The sequence below is a fragment of the Ambystoma mexicanum genome, chromosome 7q, assembly GCF_040938575.1.
Source record: "Ambystoma mexicanum isolate Mex_15411 chromosome 7q, UKY_AmexF1_1, whole genome shotgun sequence".
NCBI lineage: Eukaryota > Metazoa > Chordata > Amphibia > Caudata > Ambystomatidae > Ambystoma > Ambystoma mexicanum.
In genome coordinates, this window is record NC_090941.1 from 134,382,747 (window position 1) to 134,397,045 (window position 14,299).

The following is a 14,299-nucleotide window of genomic DNA, read 5'->3' on the forward strand; positions in this document are numbered from 1 at the left end:
TTTGTATGGTTTAAAAAAACTGAAATTTTAAACGTTTTTACAAATTAATTGTAATGCAGTATTAATCAATTCCCGCACAACATATTGTCCCAAGTGCATTGCCGCATGTTTTAGAAACCACTTCAACTGTAACTATGTTAATCCTTAAAGCTAAGAGCTAAGTGCACCAAATCAAACACGTAATGACAACAACAAAACAACTGAAAAAGAACAATAGGGGACATTTTTCTCTAGGATAGGGTACTCATTACCAATTCAAAAATCCAGTTTGGAAATCAATCACAATAAGTGTGCCAAAATGTTTGGTGTGAAGAAAGAAGCTCTTAAAGCTGCAGGAAGTGTCTCAGGAAGCTAACGATCAATACTTGTTATTACTTTCCTCCCAGCTGGAAAACAAACTATGAAATAACAAAGAAGAAAGGGGATATCAAGGTTTCACCAGGAAACAAATCAACAAAACATGTGCGTGTACAGGGGGAAAAGAAAATCCAGCAAGAACTGGACATTATTTGGCTGATGAGCTAACAAAGGAAAAAACCTACAGCCAAATGCATATGGTTTGTACACACTGTTGCAGCTTTGACCTTACCTTAGCAAGAATGCAGCTTTAAAAAAATACAAATGTTCCTGTGGGCACAATGATCGGGGCGGGAGCAAACTGATATTTCATCAGTTTAGGAAGCTGATACCACCAAAAAACTCCCTTGCAATTCCGCACTTGATCCTACAGGTTGCTCAACCTTGTTAGAAATATGTATTAAATGTGTGAGGGTTTCCACTCCATATAGACTCATTTTGTATTTTAAAACGAGGCACGCATGTGCACTTTATAATCAGCAACACCTCAGTGCCTGGTGGCCCTATTATATATGGGATAAAGTACCACTACTGTACGTTATAAGGATATTGCAAGTCACAGAGGGGTTATGTGAACTCCAAAGTGACTTGCAAATATCCTTTTTACTTGGAACTTACAGTGAGCCTGAAATTCATACATTTTGGCACACAAGAATATTAAAAAAGCTAAGATCTCAAAACTAGTTCTAGGGAGCTTCCTGGTTGCTTAACTGACAGGAACATTGTAAGAATACAATATTTCAAAAGTCTTGGATTCACCCGATATGAGAAAGGCATTTTTATGAGACAGAAATTCTGGGAACAAGGGGATAAGAATGGTAGGCTATTAGCAAATAGGCTGCGTGGTTTCATTGAGAACTCCTTTGTCCAGAAAATAGAGGGTGAAATATAAATTTAAGAAAGATGAGATATGTGAAAGTTTCAGGAAATTTTACAAATCACTATATAGGGAAGATCAATTCCCGGCATCTGAGGATATGGATAGGTTTTTTGATAAAAGTACTCTGCCAAGGTTGTCTGATGACCAAGCTACAACTGTTGATTGACCCATTACGGAGGAAGAAATACTGATTGCCATAGAATAGCTTAATACAGGTAAATCACCAGGCTTTGACGGTCTTCCGGTTGAGTTCTACCGGGCGCTGGGTCATGTATTGATGCCGTTTTTAAGTACGCGATACAACGGTTTCATGTCCGATGGGGTTGTATGTCCTATGATGAAAGAGGCTTGCGCTGTGGTGATCCCGAAACCAGGCAAAGACCATAAAAAATTTGAGAACTATCGACCGATATCGTTATTAAATGTTGATCTTACATTATTCACTAGAATAATGACTAAACGCCTTGATAAGTGCATTGGTGATCTGATCAGTCGTTCCCACGCTGGCTTCATGCGGGGCAGATATGGGTATGACCATGTATGGACACTAATAGATATAATGGGACTCCCGAAGGAAAAGGTTCAGAATACACTTCTAATTTTTATGGATGCGGAAAAGGCCTTTGATCGGGTCAATTGGGCTTTCTTGGATCACACACGTAGGAAAATGGGTTTTGGGGACGCTTTTATACAAGTTATTAAAATGCTGAACTCATCTATTAGTGCTAGAGTTTGGGTCAATTCTGTTATGTCTTCTCCATTTCTCCTGTCAAAAGGTACCAGACAAGGCTGTCTGTTTTCACCATACCTGTTTAACTTACCAATAGAACCATTGATTGCATATATAAAACAAGAGCATAGCCTTCAGGGGCTCAAATTTGGAGATAGTGAAATTAAAATCTTGTGTTATGCGGACGACATGACTATCATCTTGACAAACCCGCTGGAAGGGAGCGAAAAGCTACAATGCATGGTCAAGTCGGTGGGAGTATTATCTGGGCATAAGATAAACTGGGAAAAGACCGTGGTTTTTCCTGTAGATGTTAGACAACCAAGGAGTGATATGGGTTCTTGGAATTGTCAGTGAGAGACGGGAACAATGAAGTATTTAGGAATTTACTTGGTTCGTAACCTCAAAAAGATGGCAGAATATAATATTTCCAAAATATTAGTGAAAATCCAGAGAGAGATATTAAAATGGGGTTGCTTAAAGCTGAGACTATGGGCAAAAATGAATGCCGTTAAAATGGTTCTTTTACCGAAAGTGCTCTACATTGTCCAATCTATCCCCTTGAAATTCACCAAGAAGGTCATTGGTAGTATTGATAAGGTCTTTCAAGAGTTCCTTTGGGGGGGAAGGTAATAGACCTAAGATGCCTAAGCAGATTTTAACACGCTCTGTGAAGGAAGGGGGATTTGGGCACCCTAATCTAACGAATTATTGCACTGGGTGTGTTCTAAAAAAAGAAATCAACGTTCTATTTTTCTGAAGTTGGCTAATATGTCCCCTACTGGCAAGAGCATTGAGAGTGAACAATTCTCGCCTTATGCACTACGTGACATGTACTCGATGTCTAAGATGCCAAACTCTACGGTAAGTTTACCTACCATGAATACTACTAGAAGGGCCTTACAAAATGTTTTGGCAGCCAGAGGGGAAAACATCTGGATACTCTACGATGCATCTTTATGGCATAATGCAGGACTAAAAATAGCGAACAAGACTTTATGCTGGCAAAGCTGGATCAAAAAAGGCATATTTAGGATACGCAATGTCTGAGAAGGCGATCATATGATCTCCTTGGAACGAGTTAGAGAATCTTTCGGGATGGGGGTAGGGAACGTGCACGTTATAGGGACCTAAAGTTTCTTTTGACAGAACGGCAGGTAATGCTAGGGGATCCCATGAGAGAGAGACCCACGGTCTGTGAGGTTATCTGTTCTCTCCCATGTACAGTGTCAACGTACATGAAACTAATGCCGATAGACAATTCACATGTGGAAGCATGAGAAAAATGTTGCCAGGCTTGGGTGGAGAAACTAGGTATGGACATTCCTAGTGAGGAATGGGAAGGTCTGCTTCGTATAGGTCTACAGTCAAAAATGGATCTAGCACTAAGGTATATTAGACAAAGAATTCTTTGTAGATTGCATTGGACCACTGCTCGAATGGCCAAGCTAGGACTGTTGGATAATAATGCCTGTTGGGGTTGTGGTCTTAATGGGGGCACCTTAATCCATATGCTATGGACATGCTCAAGGGTATCCACCTTTTGAAGTGAAGTCTTGAATAGATTAGACATTATAATGGGGGGCTCACTCCCACATACATCTTACTCGATGATTTTGTTATCAAACAGAGGTAGAGGAGACCAGATCAAAGGGAGAACAGATTGGATCAATAGGGTTTTGGTAATGGCAACTAAACAAATATTAAAAGTCTGGAAATCAAGGAAAAAGCCGAATGTAGATGATTGGCTGTTAGATGTCCGCACCTTATGTAACTATGAGAAAGTAATGCTAATGAAACAGAAACGAGAGGAGCATTATCTTCGAATTGGGGGTTCTTTTAATGAATTATACCGCTGATGCTCATTAACCACATGCATTACTTTCTGTATGAAATAGTTGGGTGATTATTGTAATTTTTATATGGTGTTGTGTTTGTTGATGTTGTATTGTCTATTGTAGTTGGATATTTGAAATTTTACTGTGGAATAGAGGTTTGTAGTAGTTTATTAAGGTCTTAATTGTATGAATCTTAAAACGGTTATGTTTGATTGCTTAGCAAACATATGTATTTTACAATTTGAGTGCAAATCCCTGATGTAATGGATATGTTGATGTTACCTTTCTTTTGCTTGATTTGTTCTGAAATAATAAAGGGATTTAAAAAAAATTGAAAAAAAAGACAACGGCCCCCTGGTCTGAAGTGCGTTGAAATACTATGTGTATAGGAATAACAGTGATTTTGGAGCAATTTTATTTTACTGACAGATTGATCCCAAAAACAGATGTGCAATTTACCACTGAAGTGCAGGTTTGTTTTATTTGTATCAATTTCTAGAGAAAGGTATCACTCACGTTTGCAATGTCTGAATCTAAACACGTCATGGATCTTAACTTCTGAATTAATAAGGCAAGGCAATCTATTGAAATTTCATTTTTTTCTCATAAAGGGCCGGACTCAAACGTTTGAACTGGAGCAAATTAGGGGATGCACAGAAGCATCAGAGAATGACACCTACTACCGCATACCAAAATCACAAAGTCTAAAACTGGAGTAAATCTGGAGAAGTCTTAAACATCTTTGAGTTTAAGCTTTACAAATGGGATTCACAAAGACTTGCTTGTGAGGAACTCAGAATTGTCCCAGGCATCTCTGGGGATTCTCCAGTTTTATGCTTTGTGAATCAGATACAAGATGGCAGGTGCAAAAATGAGATGCTCTCTGGAATCTCATTTGCTCCAAGGCAAATGTTTGTGAATTAGGCAAATAATGTGTGTTTACTTTGAAAAATAGATTTGTGTTATTTAAAGGTTTAAGCCTTACACATATTGACTTCAATGTCACTTGTAAGGGATTTAAAAATGAAAACATGTTTTAGCCACTATTTTAATTTCAAAGGTCACACTCCAAAATGAGGGATAGCTATTAACCCCTGCAAGCCTCTAAAAACATTCTGGGCCACACATAAAAAAAAGGAATCCAAAGTTCCCCTTCAGGATTCAATTTGAGTTACTGGCCAATTCGGACAACTGTGCAGGTTTAGAAGGAAATGTACTATTATGTCGACCTCATTTGTGCACCCCCGCAGTCACTGCGACTTTGAAGGTAAGTGGGGTGGGGGTAGAGGGTCGGGTAGGGGTATGCGGGGTGAGGGAGGTGGGTAAAGTGATGTATTCGATTACTGCGCCGCAATTGGCATCGACATTTTCATCGGCGAAGTGATCACATAGATTTGTTTAGAACGTTCTTCCATCATACTTTCCAATTATCAATTTCTCCCTTTAATTGAGGTCTGCAGCATGCTTGAACTTTGAAGCTCCTCTTTGCTCCTCGGTTTGATTTACACATATGTACTGCTTCCATTCCAAAACACTTTTTGGTGCTATTCTACATAATGACTATATCAATTTCCACCAGATCACAAACCGTTATTAGTTGCTAGTGATCTCTGATTGCCTATACAATCTTGTACAATTTGGCATTTGTTTTTAACTCATAACCAAAGTCCCCCAGTAGATGGCAACTTTCAAAAAGCAATATGTTAGCCTAGCCTCGCATAGTGCCAGGAGGATAGCTCAGGGGCAACGAGCTTGGCTTGAAAGCAAGGCAACGCAGGACAACACAGGTTTGAATCCCAGTCCTGCGCTTGGAGACTGGTCTCTAGTATTAAACAAGTTATAAACGTTTAATTAATTAGTCCCCATTAAGATTTGAACACTTGTACTAATGTCCCCAAACGTTGGCATTGCAACAATTAAATGTTTAGTAAAGTTTCTTCTTTACAAAGTTTGGTATGGATTAATTACAGCTAATGAAGAGCTAATTAAAGACAGAATTATGCTAAAAACAACTTCCCTGACCCACACACGCCTCAACAATGCCGCACCACAGTACCTCTCCGACCGGATAGCCAAGAAAACTACTAATCGCCTGACTAGATCCTCCAATTCTTGCTAACTTAGTGTACCGCGTTTCAACCTGGCCAAATCTGGCCGCAGAAGCTTCCCATTCATGGCAGCCCAAACATGGAACTCACTCCCCTACTCACTCCGGGCTGATCAAACCTACCCGAGTTTCAGACGAAACATACAGAAATGGATTAGAACCAATGACACCCAACAATTTAGTGTCAAACAACAGATTAAGCCGGTATCTGCCACCATATAAGTTGGCAACTGAAACTTCACCTCATATTGCTTTCCGTAATGTAAATGTATATATTGTAATGTATTGTATATATCCTTAACTGCTTGCCGGTAACCTGTGACCTGTAATTCTATGACTGTAATTCTATGACTGTAACTCATCAAGCCTAAAGTCTCCTTGTACTGCTTGCGCCCAGTTACCCTCGGGTTTGGTGCGCCATATAAAAACAATAAACAAACAAACATCAAATGCTATATAAGTGGATAATCATGTGGAATAATAGATGACAGTGTAACGTGAGAAACGTTTGATTAATTTACGCACTGGCAACATGCAGAACATGTTAGCATTCTGAATGTCAACATGCAGATACTCGTACGATTATGAATTAAAGTAGGTAAACATTGCTTGCTCCATAAAAACCTACCTTATCAAGATTTATAACAAGATAATCAGGATATTTCTTTACAAAAGCGATGACCACGTGTGAAGCTCTGCAAAAAAAATAAAAAATAAATGATAAACAACCACGCTATGGAAAAAGATCTAGTGCGTTTATTCACATGCAACGACATTAAAGGTCCTCCAGTTGATCACATTTGGAAGCACATCTCAAATATATATTCTCATTGAAAATGTGTTGCGAGCAGTCCACTGAACGCGACCTATGCTGATTAGACTAAAAAGACTCAGATGAGACAGAAATGTGAATGGTGTAAAATGATGGGTGTTTTTTTAAACAGAATATCGATCAATCTATTATACCATAGGGTCCATTTCTTTTCATCAGTTGGTAGGCTGTTGACATTTTTTGTAATAGTGCAAATATCAACGTTTTTATTTTAGTACCGGGGGCGACCCCGTCCATGTTTTTGAGCCTATTTTTTTCTGTGTTTTCATGGTGCCGGCAATTATGTTCCATTACATATGCATGAATATAATGATGTACGAACGTGTGGGCACCAAAGTAAAAACATGTCGGCGTATCTCAAAAAGCAGCCATGAGGAACATTTTAGCTCATTCTTCTCAAGACATAACTAAACGTCCGGGGTCATGACTGTCAATAAAAAACATTTATTCCTTAGAAAACATTCAAAACTTTGTTAAAACAACGAACCATTGTGCACTTAATGGGTTAGTAAAGTGCTCTAGTGCAATCAAATATAAGATCCACAATGATCATCAATATCTGAAATTAAACACATTTGTATCTTTCAATTTGGAAAATAATATGCAATGGGTCAGTACCCCACTTTTCTTAGTCACAACAATTGCGATTTTTTTATTTTCCTTCTCGAATCCTAACATCAGCTCGAGGGATGTCGACTGTGACATGTATTAAGGTCACCTTCTCTGTGATAACATTTGGCACTGAAAGGTCAAGCTATGCCGTACTGTTGATACTTTCTGTCTCGGCCTAGTTGGAGGATACGTCCACCCAGTCACGGCCCTCTATTCCATATGCATGGCCTTCATCAGGACAAAATTCACTCTTCAATACGTTGAATGTGCCCCATGTGATGTCAAATGGCAAGGAATGTGTCACTTTACAGAGGTCTAAAATCCAAGGTAAGGCAGCTCTTTTTTTCCTGTGTGCAAGTTCTTATAAAGTGAAAGCCCTTACCATCAGGCTCTACTATGTGCTAGGTGATCTTTGCCCTCGTTAGTAGCCCTTTGCTTCAGTTCGCGACCACCACCATGGGCAACACTCCCCTAATGCACACGAGAGCCGTCTGGTGCGAGCTCAAATGTTTTATTAGAGTATGTTTTATTCTCTTCAGACAATCAGAAAATTGGGAATCCAGGCTCTAACCACGGCAGAAGTCCACATTATATGCCTTCTGGTGCGTGATCTAATGCTTCAATATGGTCTGTGTACGAGTATATTTTTATTGACTGTCATACCAAAACACGCTCGCATGCTTTGCCAAAGATCAACAACTTGGTTTTCTCATTATCAAGGCGCATATTATTACTCTTACAAAGTTTCACAAAAAATGTCACATCCTCATATATAAGTTCGTAAGCACAATGACAATCCACTCGTTAACAAAAGTTTTAATTCTTGGTTCTGACGCACATAGTTTGAATTAATTCTTTTAATTTCGTATGCTTAAAGGCCATAGTCTTTTCGACACTTATCAGATGTACAGATCACGTAACGTTGATTTTCAGTCATACCAATTGCGTCCGCAAATATTCCACAAGGTTTTGGTTAAACACTCTTCATCAGACAAGATGATGGAGAAAAAACATCGACAATTTTTAAATGATCAAAAGATTCAAATGCTGTGGACCCATCTTAGGCAAAAATGGACTTGATGGGCATCCAGTGCTATGTTGCACGAATATCATTTGATTATCATGTTTGGGCGGGTCCCATCAACCTCCCGATCTCAAAGATTTCAAGTTCACATCTGTCAACTTTCGCCATCCAACTGAAAGTCACCACATAAAGGCAATCAGCATCCAGGGCATTATGCATTCAGATATCAGACTCTGGTCGATCAGCCAACTGAGCTGTGTAGAAAATAGCTTGTCGGACCAAGATCCAGTTCTGTAAAACTATACAAATGGCAGCTGTGCACTATACAAAACACCTTTGATATTGAGCTTGTAGAATGACCTCTCAGAAGATGTCCTGCAGGCTTCCTTAGAGACTTAAGCAGCCCAAGAGGCAACAGCACACACAACAAGGTGGATGGGTTGCAGAGCTAAGGAACTGTGGCATAATGAGCACCAATGTTAAGCAAACAGGTAATAAGGAATGTGAACTTCTAGGTGAATATGGGATATTTTTGCTGGGGGGGGGGTGAAGTCATCATTGCCCCACAGGCATAAAAAGGCAGAGGGCTTTAATGTGACCGAAGGACATAGAAATTCCATGTGCATGTGGGGAAATGATGCCATGTATGCACTAAAATATACAGGTAGTTTGTAATACAATATTGATTTTTCATTCACATAAAAAGCACACGGAGATTAGTGCAATAGCAGAAGCCCGAGTTGCTTGATTTTTTGCCTATGGGCAGGAGTCAGCTGTAGGCAACAATGGGTTGAATAAGTCTCATTTTGGAAATCTAAACACATTTCATTTTGGCAGACGAGAAACCCACAGTGCTTAAAAAAAAAAAATAATAATAATAAAAGAAGTTCCATTTGACAGTGATCTGCAACATGCGACTGCAAGAAAAAGCTGATCATATGGGGGGAGGGGTTTACCACTGACAGCAGGGTTACAGATGTGACTGTTCTAACCATTGTTCTGGCAGATACTCAAATTGGGTGTGACGTGAGAACCTCAATATATACTGAAGAGGGTGAAAATCAATATCAATAAATGTTTGTATTCATGGATTGAGAAAACATTCAAACAGCAATGGAGTGAAGTAGCCAGAAAAGAAACGTTAAACGAAGTTATGTCTTTAATAAGCAGAGCGTTACTGCACAGCACTCTGGCACGGCCTCAGAAATCACCCTAACGGAGCTCTTGTGAGGCATGCAGACCCACGAGTCGCATAGTCACAACACATATGCCCCTCTCTCGCCAGGTGACATATGAAAGAAAGGGTGACAATTGGAGGAAATAACTGGGGGAAACAAATATGCGCACATAAATTGTAAATGTAATCATCTGCAACATCCGAACGTACATAAAAGATACCACTGGATGATGTTAATTACGAAACAGTCATCAAAGCGAGCCGCCATTTTGGTCGTACAGGTCAAGTCCCATCGAAGCACTGTTACATGCGAAGCTGTGCCTCCATATTCACTCTCACGCAAGGGCCCACCCCCTTCCTCACCAACAATGGTTACCTTCCCCAACCAAGTTACCTCATTCTGTCCATCTTGCATGCCCTGACCCCTTTTCCACCATTCCTCCTCAGCCAACAACTTTTGATGGCCATGGAACAATGCACACTCGCGCCTGTTCTCTGGGCAGCCCAGGCCCCGTACAACCACCATCTGGCTCTTTCTCTGCTTCTTCCTACCCTCAGTAAGGTCTCCCCACCCCAAGCACTTTGATGGGTCTGAGGAGTACAGAACAACCCTTCGGCACCCTCAATGTTTCCCCAATCTACTCAGATCACCAACACTCACAGCGCACACATTTCCGGACACCCTGTGGAGGGCTTTGTGAGAGTTATTTTGCATATGACCATGTGGCGTTTCACTCGTTCCTAAACCAGAAGACTAAACCTTGCCCCGATTCACCTCCGGCATCCAATGAGGAAATATTTCGGAACAGGATCACATCAATCTCATCCTAACAAACAGAGAACCTACAGTTGCTATGTATGGTTTATCGCAGTATGCCACCATCCTATGCTGCAGCACTTTCTTTAATTGCAACTAACTGGCTACCTAGGTTTTCCTTACTTAGATAGCGGACCTACTCTGCAAACTTGTATGCTATTGTGTTATGCAAGGTCGTCCTGTCAATGCAAGGTCGCCCTGTCAATCGTAATCCCATTTTCCTTCAGGTAACTCGGCATCTGCCTGGACACATGTTGCTCACCACTGTCTGACAATATAAACTTAGCATAGGGTTCCCTTGCAAAACATTGGATGACCTTTTCTGTTGTAATACTGTCCACAAGCCAGATTTCAAACCACTCTGTGGCATAATTCACAAGCACTTGGCCAACTTGCTGAAATATAGATTTTGGCTGGCAGAGCGACTAAGTATATTGCTAATTTCTCCCACACTCGATCCGGGACCTCCACTGGAGGTATCCTCTGGTCACCTGTTTTGAGCAAGTTATCATTGAGGGCACATGCCTGATACAAACATGTGCATTCTTACACCATCCCTTCTATCCTAGGCCACCAAAAGATCTCAACCTGCGCTTGGCCTAAATGTCCTTTGTGCACCAAATCCACAACTCTTGGGGCAGTACTAAACGTTCTCCACGGAACAGACCAAACTCGCACTTTCTCAATTCATCTTTGACCTAGAAGAATGAAGACAACCTGGATGACTCCTTTGCCATCCCTGAACCATGCAAGTCATGACCTCCACCAATTTGCTATCCCTCTGCACAGATTCCATCAATAAATACTTTTCCACAAATGTGGACAATATCACAAACACTTGCTAACCACTCTTCCATGCCTTCCTCTGTGAATTCCGCCTCTATGTCGGGAGACCTACACAAGCAATCAGCCACAGGATTTGCTTTTCCTGGCACATACAGGACCAAAACGTTGTATTCCTGCATGGAAGAGAAGCACCTTGCAATGCGAGGAGTGGCTAAGCCTGACCCCTTCGTAAACAGAAGATGTTGTAATGGCTTGTGATCCATCCTTATAAAATGTACAGAATGCTACAAATATAGGTTCTAAAATGTTTTGATGCCCAATAGTACACCAACACCTCCTTCTCCATCATTGAGGATTTCCGTTCACTCGCACCCAGTGCCCCAGTAGCAAATACAATTGGGACCTCCGTTCCTTCTAACATTTAACTCAAAACAGCGTCATGGCCCGGAGAATACACATCAACCATCAGAAAGGTTTTGGCTACCGGGTTGAGCCCACACAACGTGTTTTTTTTTGTTGCAATCTCTACTTTCAGGGATCGAAAGGAGATGTCCGCCTCCTTGTGCGAGTAAATGTTGACATCTTGTTTGTATCTCACGAAGAACCCACACCTTGCTTGCAAAATCTTTAAAGAATTCAGTAATATTCTAGAAGAGCAAGGATGGAGCGCACAAAGTCTTTACAAGTTGGGGGCTCAACTTTAAGGATAGAGTCAACTAGCTCTGAACATGTAAGGAGGCCATCTCTGGTTAATGTATGACCCAAATAGGAAACCTGTCACACCATAATCTTGCACTGATCTCTTCTGACTGTGAAGCCCACCCCCTCTAATATTTTAAGTACTTCGTACACAAGGGCATCATGATCTCCCTCACAATCTGCGAAATCAATGTGTCATCCTGGAAACAGCACACCCTGTCCATCCCCTTAAACAAATGCTTCATCAACCACTGGATAAATGTTGACTCTGATGGCAAACCATGGCATGAGGCGATAGAGGAATGAAATGATATGATACTTTATTTTTAGCGTGCCTATACACAAGTGTTTCAAAGCACGACAAGGCATGGTAAGGGAACAAGGGGGAACAAAACAACAATCTTACTAGGCCCAGTGAGATTGAGATCGCATAAGTCCAGGGAGAGGAAAGAGGGAGAGGTGCCAAGGAGAGGGGGAGCAAGTGCAGGACATAGGATCAATAAAAAACACAAACAAAACAAGAAAAGGAAGTGCGGCCAGCAGGTGGCAGTTCAAGGGTTAAGTGCAGACAGCAGGTGATTAGGAAGTGCCGATAAGGGGACTGTGGGGTTGCAGATACAGCCCCAAGTTCAGGGTTGCCAAGCGCCAGTGCAGGTGTGCAACTGGGAGGGCAGGGACCTGGGCCCGACGTTCATAGGGTAGCCAGGTATCCAGTGCAGTGTTGGATGAGAGATCAGCAGGGGAGAGGAAGAGAGTAGGCAGAAGCAAAGAGGAAAGTCTTGAGCAGCTTCTGGAACCGGAGATGGTTCTGCTCAAGTTTCAGAGAGGCAGGGAGGCTGTTCCAGAGAGAGGCGCCGGCCGACGTGAGAGATCAGCCTCCAACACTTTGCTTGGAAAAAAGATTGACCCTCAACGAGTTGGAGGTGGAAGACCGAAGAGCTCGAGTAGGGAGATACTTCAGAAGAGAAAACTGGAGATATTTTGGTCCCAGGCCCCAGAAGGCCTACCCGACCTCCTTTCCTCTTACACCCAATGCTCCTCGCCACATCCTCACAGTACTACCTATTACACCAAGGTACTATATGGTTGCACTAGCACCTCCCTGAGTACAGAGAGGTGGAGGTCCTGCAGAGTGAGAAACATTACCATAGCCTCTCATCAAAATACAGAGATGAAGATGCCCAGAGAAGACAAAGATCACTCCATGGAAACAAGACAGACATTGACAGTCTGATGGGGGGAACCAGCAAACACTTATACAAACTGACAAATGACTTGGATCAGGGAGAGTCTTGCAAGGAAGCTGGAAAACCTTGGGAAGTTCGAACCTGGCAAGAGAAGTCACAGCTGCAGATCCATGAGAAGCAGTCTATGGAGCAGAGCAAAGAAGGTGGAAAAGCCGACTGAAGAAGTAGCCGGAGGGAGCGTGGCAGTGGCGGGACCTCAGTCTGGTCCCACAACAATGCTGCCCCATGGAAGCAGGGCAGAGTGGCAAAGAGCAAAGGAAGGCAACAACCGCTACCAACAGCCCAGGAAGAACCGAAAAAAGGCTGCCCCCGTGAGAAGGTAACAGGGGCCCTCTGAGACCCAGTAGGGGGATTGGTGCAGAAGGTTGCATCAGGAGTAATCTCGCTCGTCCCGTTACTCATAAGGAGTGCATCAGGAGTAATCTCCCTCGTCCCAGTACTCATAAGGAGGCATCATTGAAGTGTGCATCAGAAGTAATCTCTCTCATCCTAGTGACGTTTATAAAGTGGTTGACTTGTCAGAGGGGGGCAAGAAAGGAATCTCAATAACCCTGGGAGGAATTGTGGCAAGAGTTGCAACTTCTGATGAAAAGTGCTGGTTGAACTTGTTGAGAAGAGATGTGTTAACCAGAAGAAGGGAGGTATTCTATTGGTCGCCTTACACTTGAACTGTTATCATCATGCAGAGAATCTTTTGTTACTAGGAGGAGGGAGTCATCCTTCTAAGGGTGCTATTTTATTATTTTCTATTTACTAGTGATAGTGTCATACCAGACGTTTTGTACAGAGGACAGGCATATTAATTATACAGACATTCCTATGACGTTCACCTGAGGTTATGGTTTCTTAGGTAGTAGAATCCCAAACATGTTGGGGAGAGTTAGGCCTTTATTTTGTGTTAATAAATCACTTTCTTGAAACATGCCAACCGTGTGACTCCTGCTTCTTATGCCTTGTCACAAAACTCTCCTCTGTTCTGTAGCATTTATTTGTTTAAAAATGTTTAGGTGGAAATTCCATGAACCTTGTAATAGTTAATCCTTCTTTGAGGAAGTGATGTTTGGCCTCTGTGAAGGCACCATGAAGAAGGACACAGAAAGTTTAAACAAAAGATATTTATCAACTGAAATGTCAGGATGGTTGAGGGCCTAACTTGCCCTATGCTAAGGTGGGGTTTCCCTACCTGAATGAAA

At 41.7% G+C, this 14,299-nt stretch overlaps 1 protein-coding gene across 1 annotated transcript in view; it reads right to left on the reverse strand.

Moving 5' to 3' along the window:
• TGDS (TDP-glucose 4,6-dehydratase) overlaps nt 1-14,299 on the reverse strand; it is a 521,057-nt gene that overhangs the window by 417,714 nt on the left and 89,044 nt on the right. The window contains exon 2 of the mRNA XM_069639164.1: nt 6,541-6,607. Within this exon, the coding sequence (XP_069495265.1) occupies nt 6,541-6,607 (67 nt within the window). The remainder of the gene's footprint in view (nt 1-6,540; nt 6,608-14,299) is intronic.